The sequence below is a fragment of the Gossypium arboreum genome, chromosome 11, assembly GCF_025698485.1.
Source record: "Gossypium arboreum isolate Shixiya-1 chromosome 11, ASM2569848v2, whole genome shotgun sequence".
Classification (NCBI taxonomy): Eukaryota; Viridiplantae; Streptophyta; class Magnoliopsida; order Malvales; family Malvaceae; genus Gossypium; species Gossypium arboreum.
Genome location: NC_069080.1, coordinates 21,272,874 through 21,286,832, shown reverse-complemented (window position 1 = coordinate 21,286,832; position 13,959 = coordinate 21,272,874). Strand labels below are relative to the sequence as shown.

General features: G+C 34.3%; 1 protein-coding gene across 1 annotated transcript; it reads right to left on the bottom strand.

Annotated features, from left to right (window-relative positions):
- Nucleotides 1–10,328: 10,328 nt before the first annotated feature.
- On the bottom strand, nucleotides 10,329–13,394 carry LOC108470805 (putative receptor-like protein kinase At5g39000). The gene has a single exon (XM_017772279.2). It carries the CDS (start codon nucleotides 13,142–13,144, stop codon nucleotides 10,472–10,474), a length of 2,673 nt encoding a protein of 890 aa, XP_017627768.1. The 5' UTR covers nucleotides 13,145–13,394; the 3' UTR covers nucleotides 10,329–10,471.
- Between the last annotated feature and the right edge of the window lie 565 nt (nucleotides 13,395–13,959).

Genomic DNA, 13,959 nt, shown 5'->3' with positions numbered 1-13,959 from the left:
CCTTAGGAATAGATTAGGATACAAGTGACATGTCACTAGGATGGTTGAGCATCCGAACTCGTTGAGTTGAGTCCGAGTTCACCTATGGATGCGAATGTCCGAACTCGTTGAGTTGAGTCCGAGTTCGTGAGATGTAACTAGGCATCCGAACTCGTTGAGTTGAGTCCGAGTTCACTTATGGATGCGAACGCCCGAGCTCTTTGAGTTGAGTCTGAGTTCACTTAGGGGCGGGTTACATGATTTCTTGATTACATATGAGGCACTTATGTGCAAATTATTCGTGTATCCGAGTTGTATTCCGATGTGTTCAACGGGTGAAATTTCTAGTGAAATGGAAGAACACTTAAGATGCAAGTGACGTTTTGGTAAGTGTTGTGAAATAGACACTTTGGACAGGTATGTTCTTAACCCTCGGGTTGAAAATAGATACAACAACGATAAGGTGGTAAGATGATGAATGATATTTAGAAATGTGATATATGTTTTGGTGATACCATGCTAAAGTTGTTTGGTATATTTGTATTGTTATGTTACTTGTTATTTACATATGAACTTACTAAGCATTTATGCTTACTCCTTCCTTTTCATTCACTGTAGTTTTGAACAAGCTTCTCGGGAATCGGGACAGGTCGAAAGTTCGATCACACTATCCAAAGGACTTTTATCTTGGTAAATGGCTTGTACAACTACTTAAGTATGGCATGTATAGCAATATACCTATTTTGTGTAAATAATTTTATGATATGACCATGTTTGGTTGAGAAAATGTTTGATATTGATAAGTCATGGTGATGGCTAATTTAGATCATGTTTGATATTATGGAAGTTTAATAGGTTATCTAGTTCATAAAAATTCATGGAAAGATGAAACTTGCCTTAAAACAGAATATTGCTACAGCAATGACATGAATTTGAAAAATCACTAAAAATAGTATAAATGGAACTAAATAATTAGTAAGTTCTGAAATTGAATATTAATGAGTCTATTTTCATGTGGATTGAATAAAACAGACATATAAATTATATTTTATGAGATATTTAAACTTTTGTGAAACAGGGCGAGTGATTTCTGGATCCCCTGTTCTGACTTTAAAATTCATAATAAATTTTAAAAAATAATTAGAAGTTTTTATTTATATATACAGATTCCTTATTGAGTCTAGTTTTATGAAAAACAAACCTCATAGTCATTGAAATTCTGTATAGAGAGATATCTGATTCGTAATACACATATGTCAGAGCAGTCAAACCCTAAAATAGGGTAGGCTTTAACTAATAAACTGTACTAATTGGACCAACCAAAAATTCTAGAAAAAAATTAGTAAATAGATATATGAGTTTAGATTTAGGGAAAATTTACAGATCTTGATTTCAAGTTTCATAACTCGAGATATGATTTTTCTTGTTAGTGTGACGCGAGTAGCTAGAAAGTTGTGAATGTAGAAACAAATGATTTGAAGTTCTTAAATTAATAAATTATGTTCGGTAACCTCTCAAGCTCGACTCTGGTGATGGTCTTGGGCGTGGAGGCGTTACATTTGGTGGTATCAGAGCCAAGTTTAGTCGATTCTCGGACTACGTGTTGTATGTACGGATTTTGCTATACATGCCATATGTATGAATTGTGATAGTGTGACGACTTCTGACCTTTTTAAATGAATTTTTATATAGTAAATGGATCCCGATCCAGTTGTGGCAGATGAAGTAGAGAGTAATGCGCCAACTCCGGCTGAAGGGGCAGTGCCGACTGAAAACCCACCTCCTACTGTTGGTCAGGGAGGAGGAGAAAGGGATCGGGAAGCCTTTCTCCAAATGATGAGTGCATGGTACACTGAGTTCGTTCGTACGAACCCAAATGTACGACCTCCCCCACCTCCCCCAATTCCTCAACCTATGCCTCAAATGCCTCAAGGAGTGGATATGATAAAATTTCACAGAACCCCCGTTGATAGAATTCGTAAACAAGGGGCTGAAGAATTTAGAGCAAATATTGATGATGATGCAGAGAAAGTAGAGTTCTGGCTTGAAAATTCTATCCGGGTATTTGATGAATTATCTTATACACCTGAAGAATGTTTGAAATGTGCTACATCTTTGTTGAGAGATTCAGCCTATAATTGGTGGAAGAATTTGATTTCAGTGGTACCGAAAGAGAGGGTAACCTGGGAATTCTTTCAAGAAGAGTTTCGGAAGAAATATATTAGTGAACGATTTATTGATCAGAAATGTAAAGAGTTTCTTGAGCTGAAGCAAGGTAATATGACAGTCTCAGAATATAAAAGAGAGTTTGTTTGATTAAGTAAGTATGCCAGGGAATATGTTCCTACAGAAGCCAAGATGTAAGCCTGTAATATTCTGTTCCCAATTTACCTATTCTTCTGGAATATTCTGAATCACTGATTCCCACCATATGTAAGCCTCCTCTTGTAACAGAGAAATAACACATTAAACTCTCATGTGGCGTATATTCTAATTGCTTCAAAATTCTCTTGGTAGTCTCTAACCAATTTTCAGCTGTTGTTGAATTAGTTCCCTTTGATCCCAGAAATTCTGTAGCTCCATACTTTCGTAGTTCCTTAATAGGAGCTCTTCGGGTAGCAGGAGTAGAAATAGTAGCAGGCATACTTCCTACCGCTCTTTGAAGAGCTTCAACAATCATTCTAAATATTTTTGTATTATCCCTTCCAGTATTCGATGGTTGGTTACCTACCGAGTTTACACTTGGGGTTTCAGATTCAAATTCATTTACATCATATGATTCATCTCTACTTACATTTCTTGATTGGTTCCTCGATACTTTCGTCAGACATCTCTTTCACACTATAAAATAAAATCAATTTATCAGTATATATATCAGCATCCAATCCCGACTCAAATTTAACAGACTCAATTCGAAGCTCAATTTAGTCTTAGAATCGACTAAATATGAATAGCTCTGATACCACTAAATGTAACACCCCTAACTTTGTCCCGTTACTGAAACAGGATTATAGAGCATTATCGATCATTACAATACATTTACACATAATAATAAAAATAAATGCAATACTATATGTCTAAACATAGCTTTAATAAGGTTACAGTACTTATTAGGATCAATTTAAGCAAACCGGAGCTCGATCGGAGGCTTAAAGATTTTTCGTGAAATTTTAAATTTTCCTTTTTAGAACTGTACCACATGCCCGTGTGGCTAATTTAACATGCCCGTGTGGCTTGGAACACGCTCGTGTCCTCAGCCTGTGTACAACACTGACTTTTAAACACAGCCATGACACACGTCCGTATGGCCTGCCCGTATACTAAACTGACATTAAGACACGGCCGTGACAACCAAGGCACACGCCCGTGTTTTAACTTGTTTGTAACAATATATGTGCAGGGGACACATGGCCTAACAACATGCCCATGTGCAAGTCGTGTGTCTCACACGGCCTGGTCACACGCTCGTGTGACAAACCACATGAACTCAAAATGAACCTGGTGTTACAAATTTACCAACCCTACAAACTGTAGACAACAAGCATTTCAAAAATTTCTCCATTCAACCAGTCCAAACATGATTAAACACACTTAATATTCATTAAACTATCATATCATAATCTAACACATATATTTAATAATTCCTTAAACTAAACCATTTCAATGTTGCACCTATGTGCCATTATATTCAATTCAAAAAGACTACTCAATATAGCATTCTCATTACAACCATCAACTATTTATTAACATTCTTCATTATCATAGCTTATAACCAAAATATTATTAAACAACTTAGGTACATGCCATTATTCAAAAATAGGTACATCACCAAGTATTGAGTTCGGGAGTTGGCTCGGATGCTAAAACTTTAATTACTTTGTACCTAACCTGCGTATGGAAACAAACCATACGCTGAGTATGTACTCAATAGTATTTCTATAAGCTAATACTTAAACAAATAATAAGCTATTTATATATACATTGTAACTTAAACTTTTCACTTTCATACTCTTAATAGCTTCATCTCCTACATTTATTTTGTATCTTTTTCATGTAGTTAAGCAATTCATAAATATTTCATATCATTCAATGTCATTCAACATCGTAAATCAGTCACAGTTACATAAACAATAACAATCAGTCTTTAGTACTTTTATTTACCCCTATTAACATAACTTGGACATGAACGGATACACGGATCCAACCCACACACCAGGGATAATGTACAGTGTTTCATCAGTTGAAGCCAGAATACACCGTAAGGGTAACAGTAACAGTAGCAGTAACAGTCACAGTTAGGTAAGGAGTACCTCTTCGAAACGAATCTAGAACAGTCACAGTAGTCGACACATATAGTGTCTCATCGACACACAATCAGAATATCCCTGAACACTTCCAATCCTATGGCATGCCAATTATATCCGACTAGCTCGACACTGTTAATAGGGTATTCAAATCATATCATTATAATACAGAAACGGTAACAATTCGATTATACCATTCATTATACTTACTATAATTAAAAATAGCAAATTACATTGTACTAGATTATTAAGCATAGTTTATAGAAATACAAACCGAAATTCTCGAGTTTACTCGATATCCTCGTTCACTTTCTCCTTTCCCTTTTTCGATGGCGTTTCCGGTGCTATGTTAGCTACATAAAATTTAACATTTAAAATTATCAATGCATGTTATTTAATAACACATTCTTTTATTTCCATGTAACTTTTATTATATTTCCAATTAGGTTCTTCCACCATAACCATTCTTTTTTCTTCAAATAAACCTTATAATTTTCATTATATACCTACATTAAACAAGTTTCAACTCTTAATATTCAATATAAGACATCCATTCTACAATTTAAACAATTTAATCCCTACTATAACAAAACTTTTATCTCTCTTTACAATTTAATCCATCTCCCACTTCTAACTTGAATTTTTATCACTTAATATCATAATTCATCAATTTATTCAACTTAATCAACATTTAAAATTCATCAACTTCCTAATTTTTAACATAATTTAAGTAGTATTTCTTCCTAGGATTCCAAAAACATCAAAATTACAAGAAAATGGGCTAAATTAACTTACCAAATAACCTTCAAACTTTAAAACCCTAATTTTCCCTTTTCTTTTTATTTCCTTTCTATTTCGTTCCACCTCCTCTGTTCTTTCTTTCTTTTCTATTTTATTTCTTTATTCTTTTCTATTTCGTTCCACCTCCTCTGTTCTTTCTTTCTTTTCTATTTTATTTCTTTATTCTTTTATTATATTAATAACTATTATATTATATTATTAAATTATAATTACTATTTCTTATTTAATAAGTAAATTCATATTTATACATACATTTGTACCAATAATAATATTACAAATGTTCTTATACATACCACACACTTGTCACATAAGTTTTATTTGCTAATTTAGTCCCTTGACTTTTCTATGATTTATAATTAAACCTTCACACTTTATTCAATTTAGTCCTTTCACTAAATTAACCCTAATTAAGTTAAATTTACTTAATTAAAGTATTATTAACCTCTCACTCAACTTCGTAAATATTTTCTAATAAATATTTACGAATCATATTTTCAGAATTGAAGTCCCGAAAATTCACTTTTTCGATGACCTAAAAATTTGGGTCATTACATATTCAGTATATTCGGTAAGTTTTGCTTGCTTGAGCAACATTTTAGTATATTCAGTGAGCTTTGCTCAATTGAACAACAATTTAGTATGTTCAATAAGTTTTTCTCGATTAAACAACAATTCAATATATTCGGTAAGTTTTGCTTGATTAAGCAACAATTCAGTATATTCAGTAAGTTTTGCTCATTTGAGCAACATTTCAGTATATTCAGAAAGTTTTGCTCGATTGAGCAATAATTCAGTATATTCGGTATTCCATTTTCGTTCCAAAATAATATAAACATTTGATATATCACCTAGTAGGATTTTATTTACATAAAATATAAGTTCATTAGTAGTTCTAGTTAGTATAGGAATTTAGGGACTACTCTACAATTTTCTCTTTTCCATGATCGTCCACACGTTCTCGATCTAACACAATAGTTTCATTCAATTAACTAATTCATCAGTAAAAATAAATCACTTAATGCAATTAAGTCCCTTTCTGATAATTAATAAAATTACCCACAACTTTTCACTTTTACTCAATTTAGTCCTTAGGCCCTAATCATGTAAATTAATCATTTTTTATTTAAACCCAATTTCAAACTAACATTCCATGATCTCCTAACAGTCCTTATCCACTATTATTTCACACTAAATACACACACTTTTTTTTTTATCATTTTATCAATTTAGTCATTAAACGTTAAAATCACTAGAAATCACTTCATAATATAATTCACCCAAACAATAAAACTTTAGAATCCATCATAAACTTCAAGAAATAACTTAACTCATCCATGGCAACATTTATAGCATTTAACAGTTTCGCAAATTAGTCATTGGAATAGCTAGATCAAGCTAATACGAGTTCAAAAACATAACAATTACTAAAAACGGGCATTAAAATGCTTAACAACTAAAGTTTCAATCAAAAGGAGCAAAACCCTAACTTTGCTAAGCTTTTTCATGGAGAAGATGAGAGGAATTTGTCAAATTTCTTTTAATTTTTGATTTTAACTTAATATATATATACCATGGTAATTTTATAATTTTTACAACTTTTTTAATTAACTTTAATTAATCAATGTTTAATATTAATTAAACCATCCACCTATGCATTACACCATCTCATTCCGCTAACTAAATTTCCATGGTTTAATTATTCATTTAGCCCCTTTTATTTAATTACTCAAATTTTGCAGTTTTTACAATTCAATCCTTTTTACTTATTAAACTATCTAAACGTTAAAATTTCTCACCCAAATTTTAATATGACTGTAGAGACCTTGCAAATATTAATTAAATAATATTTACGAATTACTATGTCGGAATTATGGTCTCAAACCACTATTTTCGACACCACTAAAAATCGGGTTGTTACATCCAACACTACCAAGTGCCACTTATTGCTTTGTTTTCATTGTTGGAGAAATCCTATGTAACACCCTTAACCCTAATCCATCGCCAGAACAGGGCTACGGAGTATTACCGAATATTTTAGAACAAATACGAATAATAATATAATATTATAACATACACATCATAATTTAATCATAATGTCCCTTTATTGAGCCCTCGAGGCCCAATTCATGTGTTAGAAACAAATCGGGACTCAATTGAAAACTCAGAGAATTTTTAGCGAAGTTTTAAAATTTTTCCTAAGTACAGGGCTCACACACCCGTGTGACCCTAAACACGCCCGTGCTTCAGGCCGTGTGGACTCAAAATGAGCCTTTTTCATTAAGTTTATCAACCCTGCAAATCTTGAACCTCAAGCAACTCAATAACCAATTTTCAACCAATCCAAAACACAAACAAATACATTCAAATTATACCAAGTAATCTACCTAATGACCTAACCAACATACCAATATAGGTTCTTTACATATTTTTATCAAAATTGAACAACATTACTGTATTCTAGCCAATTCTAATAACATATCAATTTTACCTAAATTTTAACTTATTTCATACTCATTTTTACATTGACTTAAACATTCCATTTCTGTAACTTATCATGTTATACATATATTTATGTTTATAGGTAAATAATATCATTTTATAACATTATTTACAATCATTTCCCAAAATAACATACATAAATATCCTAGGTACATGCCATGACCAAAAAGAAATATACTTCACCATGTTTTTTAGTTCGGGATATTGGATGGATGTTGAATCAACAATCAACTTTAGCACCTAACTTGCACACGAAAACCATACGCTGAGTATATACTCAGTGGTATTTCTATAATCCGAATACGTTTAAACAAAATAATTAAACATATACATTTTAATTCATACAATTCCAAATCCATTCAATTAATCAATTCACATATAAATCATATATCACACATTTAATTCTCATCAATAGCTATTTCAAATAGCATTTCTCACTTTGAATTCACATATCGTTTGGCAATAACAATACTCTTTTCATGAACCCTTGGTTCATGCATTTCATTTATACAATTCAATTCAATGTACAATTTCAAATTCACATTCAATATCATTCAATATAAATTTTATTTCCAATTCATTTATTTACCTCTATTAACATGACTCGGACTTTGGCGGATACACGGATCCAACCAAAACACACCAGTATGGCACCCTGTGCCTCATCGAATAATTCGAAGTAATAAGTTGACACCTAATGTCTCATCGGCCTTGCCGAAGTAAATTGGTACCCAGTACCTCATCGAATTTATCCGAAGCAATAGTTTGACACCCAGTGTCTCATTGACTCGTGGTCGAAGTATCCCTGAACTCTTCCAATCCTATGGCATGCCAACTATATCCGACTTAGCCCGGTACAATTAATATGATTTTCAATTCCAATTTCTCAATTCGATTTCAATCAAAATTTACACCAACCACAAATTCTCATAATTTCAATTCAACTATTCACGTATGCTCATAAAATTTAATTCCATTCAATTCAATATCATAATAACAATTGCTTACCTCAATCTACTTACCATACACATTAAGTAATAAATTTAATAATTAATTATTAAATTCGGATTATAGAAATACAAACCGTAATTTCCGAGCTACTCCTCGCTAATCTTTTCTTTTCCTTTCTTAGTCAATGTCTCAGGCTCAACGTTAGCTACGAAAATTAAAACAATTTAAAAATCATCAATACAACACAATTTCACTTTGAATATTTCAATTTATACTTAACTTTTGCCTAAATTCTAATCCTTAACCAAAACTAACTTTATTTTCTTCATAATTTATTCTTTATTTTCATTCAATTAACACTTAAAACTAAATTTTAACTCTCTAATTTCACCATAAATCCCTAATTTCAAAATCCTCTCAATTTAGTCCCTATTACTTCAAAACCTATAATTTATTTCACAATTTAATCCCTTTTCACTTTTAACTTAAAATTCTATCAATTTAACCCCTAATTCTTCAATTAATTCAACATGAACTACATCTAAAAATCCACTAACTTTCAAAATTTCAACATAAACCAAGTAGTATTTTGTTCTAGGATTACAAGAAAATGGGCTAAATTGACTTACCACTTAAGCTTGAAACCTTAAAAACCCTAATTTCCCTTTTTCTTTCCCTCTTCTTCTCCCCTGTTTCGTTTCAATTCTGTTTCTTTCTTTCATTCTTTTTGTTTTGTTTTTATTATTTAGTTATTATTATAATAATATATTATTATGTTTTATACTTAAATATTAAGTATATATATATATTAGTATTTTATACATATGTACATTATTTTTCCACATATATTTTACGCCTAGCATACACTTGTATCACTTTTTATTATACAAGTGTTACATATGGTTTATTTATTTATTTAATCCTTCAAATTTTCTTTAGTCTATTATTCAACTTTTACCCTTTATTCAATCTAGTCTTTATACTTAATTAACCTTAATCCAAGCTAATTCTCCTAATTAAAACCTAATTGACCACACAACTAGCTTCGTAAATATTTTTAAAAAATATTTACAAATTCATTTTACGAAAACGGTGAATTAAAAATGCACTTTTCGATTACCCGACTATCGGGTCATTACATCCCACCTCTCTACTTCCTTCTCCTCTTCCTCTTCCCTTTCTTTTTCGTCAATGAAATTGACGGCAAAGGCTGAGAATGGGTTGGAAGATACATCGAAGAGGCATGAAAAGGAAGGAGGCAATCGTGGTGTGCAAAGCAATGGATAAAGGGGCAAAAAAGGACAGATTGAGGGCGAGAAAGAGGCGGAAGTGAAAGGGAAAGTGTCCATGGAGGGCTTATTACGGTTTAAAGAAGGGGGTTGGTTCAGGGAAAAAAAAAGTGTTGTTGGTTGTGATGAATGAGGGTTGAAAGGAGGCATTAACTTTTTTTTCATGTTTCAAACCCATAAATATAAAAAGGGAAAATTCTTTCCCAAGTCCCTATCCTCTGAACAACCATGACACGTGTTGCTCATTCAATGGGCCACATGTCAAGTTCTGACACATTTTAACGCTATTAAGGTGAGTACCAAAATAGAAGATGGAAAGAAAATTAGGCACCAAAATGAATAAATTAAAAGTATAGGGAGGACATTGACAATTTCATTAAAATACAAGAGTAAAACTTGCCATTATTCGAAAAGATTATGAAAGTGTGTAAAAACCATAATAATAATTTGCTAACCAATCTCACCAATAATTTCATTACCATTGCCTAATTTTGTGCAATTTAGATTTTATGAGAACTAAATTTTTGTATTCAAAATTATAATGAATTTATCAAATAAAAAGAAAATATCCACTAAATATATTGTACTTACACTCGTGTAAATAATGCGCATCTAGTATGTAATATTTAAGTGTTACATTCTAACACTCTATCTCCCCTTTGCATTCATAATCTCAGAGAAGACACTCTCAGATTTGGTTCTATCAAGATCACCTCGTGTAACACTCCTTCCTACACTGCTAATCGTGCTCCCTGATTCCGACACTTTCCCACCTGAGATACTAAACAACTCTTCGTTATCATCATCCGTGGTAGTACCTCCTCCTCCTCTTCCCGGCTTCAATGGACTGGTTTGGCTGCTGCAGGACTTCATCACCTCATCGCCACCTTCCATGTTGACGATGTTCATGTTCCCACTCTCTTGCACTTGTAATGCAAATTCTAACCCCCAAACCACTTCATTCATGAGTGGCCGCTCTATTCCTTCATCTTTGATACAACTCTCCGCAAGCTCCCCGAATTTCTTTAGGCACAATGATGAAATATCACCCATCAAGTTGGGGTCCACAATGCTTTCAAGGCTTCCTCTTTTCAGGCAAATCTTGGCCCATCGAGCCAGGCTGATTTGGTCCTTTGGTAGCCCTGGAATCATTGCCGGTCGAGCGCATAATACTTCGAATAAAACCACACCGAACGAGTAAACGTCGGATTTCTCAGTCAACTGTTGCTTTCGGTAGTATTCAGGATCCACATACCCAACACTTCCCTTTACTACAGTGCTCACATGGCTTTGAAACATGTCTGTTGGGCCCAGTCTAGACAATCCAAAGTCAGAAACCTTGGCCACCCAGTTCTCGTCCAATAGTATGTTGGTTGATTTGATATCCCGGTGGATGATTGCCTGCTTCACACCTGCGTGGAGGTACTGCAATCCACGGGCAGCTCCAATGCATATTTCCAGCCTCCTTTTCCACGGTAAAGGAGGGTGCTTCGTTTTGTAAAGATGATCACGAAGGGTCCCCCGAGCCATGTACTCATAGACGAGTATCATCTCCCCCAGATCATCACAAAAACCAGTCAAGGACACGAGATTGACATGGCGTAGCTTGGAGAGTAGCTCGAGTTCAGTTTGGAACTCCCGGATCCCTTGCCTTGATGATGAATCCAACCTTTTGATGGCCACCGTAGTCGACCCGCCATCAATGCAACCTTTATATACGTGACCGAATCCTCCTGACCCGATAATGAATTGCTCATCGAAGTTCAAGGTTGCTTCTTTAATCTCGACGATCGAAAACCGACGACAAAGATCGGACGGTAGTAAGGAAACGCTGGTAGCACATGTGGAGTTTGATGGGCAAGGTAGTTGCGCCCATGATGATTTTGGTTCGCTGACAGCTAAATCCTTTACTCTCCTAACTTTATGCTTGTAAATGAAAACGCATATGATGAGAGAAAGAGCAAATACGCCACTAAAGACAGCTATGGTAATGATCATAACTAGTGAACACCCCTTTTTCTTTTTCGGGACGCTGGGCGACGGTGGTGAAGCACTCAAACTTGGTTCAGGATTTGGCACTGCAAGACTACCCTCTGAATTGTTGAGTCTAAAGATCTCTAGCCCGTTGAGGATTGCATCACGAAACCTTCCAAGAACATCTGTGCTAGGGTGTAAAGCCAGCCATAGTGTTTGCTTTCTTTGACCTTCATTTTGAATCAACAAAACATAGTCTTTATAGACCGGGATGTTGTTACCGCCACTCCAATATATGACATCGGCATCATGCTGTGCCGTTTGATTCTTGATGAAAATGTCAAAGACACGTTGGCCTGCCTTCGTTACTTCCATTTGAGTTTCGCAGAAATGGAGCCTAAGGAGGTAACTGAAGCCACCGTCAATCTGGAAGTTCCACGTGAGATTGTAATTCATATTGATATGTGGATCTCGCCCCATAGTTCTTGACGTGGTGTAGACAATAACCGGAGCTGTATAAGCCGGGGTGTCGTTGGTGTAATTGATCGTAACGATGGACCGACTAGGAACAACTCCCAATGCACCTCCAAAGATATAAGGCGAATCATCCAGCCAAGTTCGAAACATTCCGGTGTCATCCACGTTTGCCACGGTTGCTCCACCGACGTTTAGACGATAAACAGTTTCGAAAGAAGTAGCATCAGGAATGTCGAAGGGAATTTTACTATTTACAAAAGATACAGAGTCTTCTTGGTGTTTTACATACATGTCCTTCGGCATGGAAACAACTTCAATACCGTTTACAAAGGCAAAAGAGTTGGGCGATGGCGAAAAGGTGACAATCAGCTTCTCGGTTTCGAAACAAGGTACCATAAACTCTTTGATCAACGAGGCTGGCCGACCATTCTCAGCAGAAAGAGCTAAATAGGCACTGAAGTTTTTCAGGAGAAGGTGATTATTAGCGGTAACAGAGAAGAAAGAAGTGGCTCCATCAAAGCCAGAGTATTGAACCGGGTAGAAATAAAAACGAAGAAATTTGACACCAGCTGATACTGGAAAGCTGTAATTGAATTTATCATGAAAAACTCTAGCAGTCATGTAAGGAACTTGAGTAACAGACTGATCTTGCCTGGTGGCTGTGGACTTAGATGAAGCGTTCTCGGAATTAGAGGTAGCGAATTTGGACCTTTCATCAGTGACCCATTTCCGCCCATCTTCGGATACTAGATTTGATGATGATGGTGCACCACAGTCGAGGAGAATATAATCGGATGGGGTATAAGCTGCTGAGTTCACGGCTGAAGTAAAAGAGAAGAGGAGATGGAGGAAGAGAAAGAAAGGGAGCATCGAATTGAATTATAAATCTTACTTCGTTACAGATTAGAAAGAAAATTTTTCATGCTTATTAATTAGCAGGCGATGAAGATGGAATCTGAGGAAAGAACGGGTAGGTGGCTTTTTAAGGGTATCTCACCAATATTCACTGTTTGCTGTTGGTTTTTTAAAGACCTTAACGAAGTCAAGTAAACTTGATATAATTAGTGATGCACAGCTTTTGATGATAAGGTGATGAAGACCCGACTGTTTTTATTTTTCCATTGGATAGCTTAAAGTTGCGAACCAAAACAGGGGATGGGTGGATGGGATGGGACCCCTAACTTTGGAAAAGAAGCCATGGGACTGATTCAACCATGGGAACGCGACAATTTTCTGGAAAGCGAAAAGCATATAGTTTGAGCACGTATCTTTAATAAGATTTTATTGATTTTTTTAACAGCATATATAGGATAGCTTTTTGAGAGCAAACTGTTTTCAGTGGTCATTCTATTCATCCACATCTTATTTGTGGATGCCTGAAGCTAGGACCCAATTTGACTCTTTCTTCAGGGCATAAGTCTCAAATTAAATGTGCTTTCAAAAGAAAAAAAGAAAAATCAATTCACTTTCAAATCTTCTTTCTGGAAAATAATTTTCGGAAAAAAATACAGATTTCTTGATATTTGGTGGATTCAGTTAAAAAAAAAAGGCTTTATGTTATTTGGCTATTTTCTTACAAATCTTTTCCTTTAAATAGCAATTTTGAAATAAATATTAAAATATTAATATTTGAAACAATTTTAAAATATTAGTTAATAATTTCTTTTATATTTTAAGAATTAATA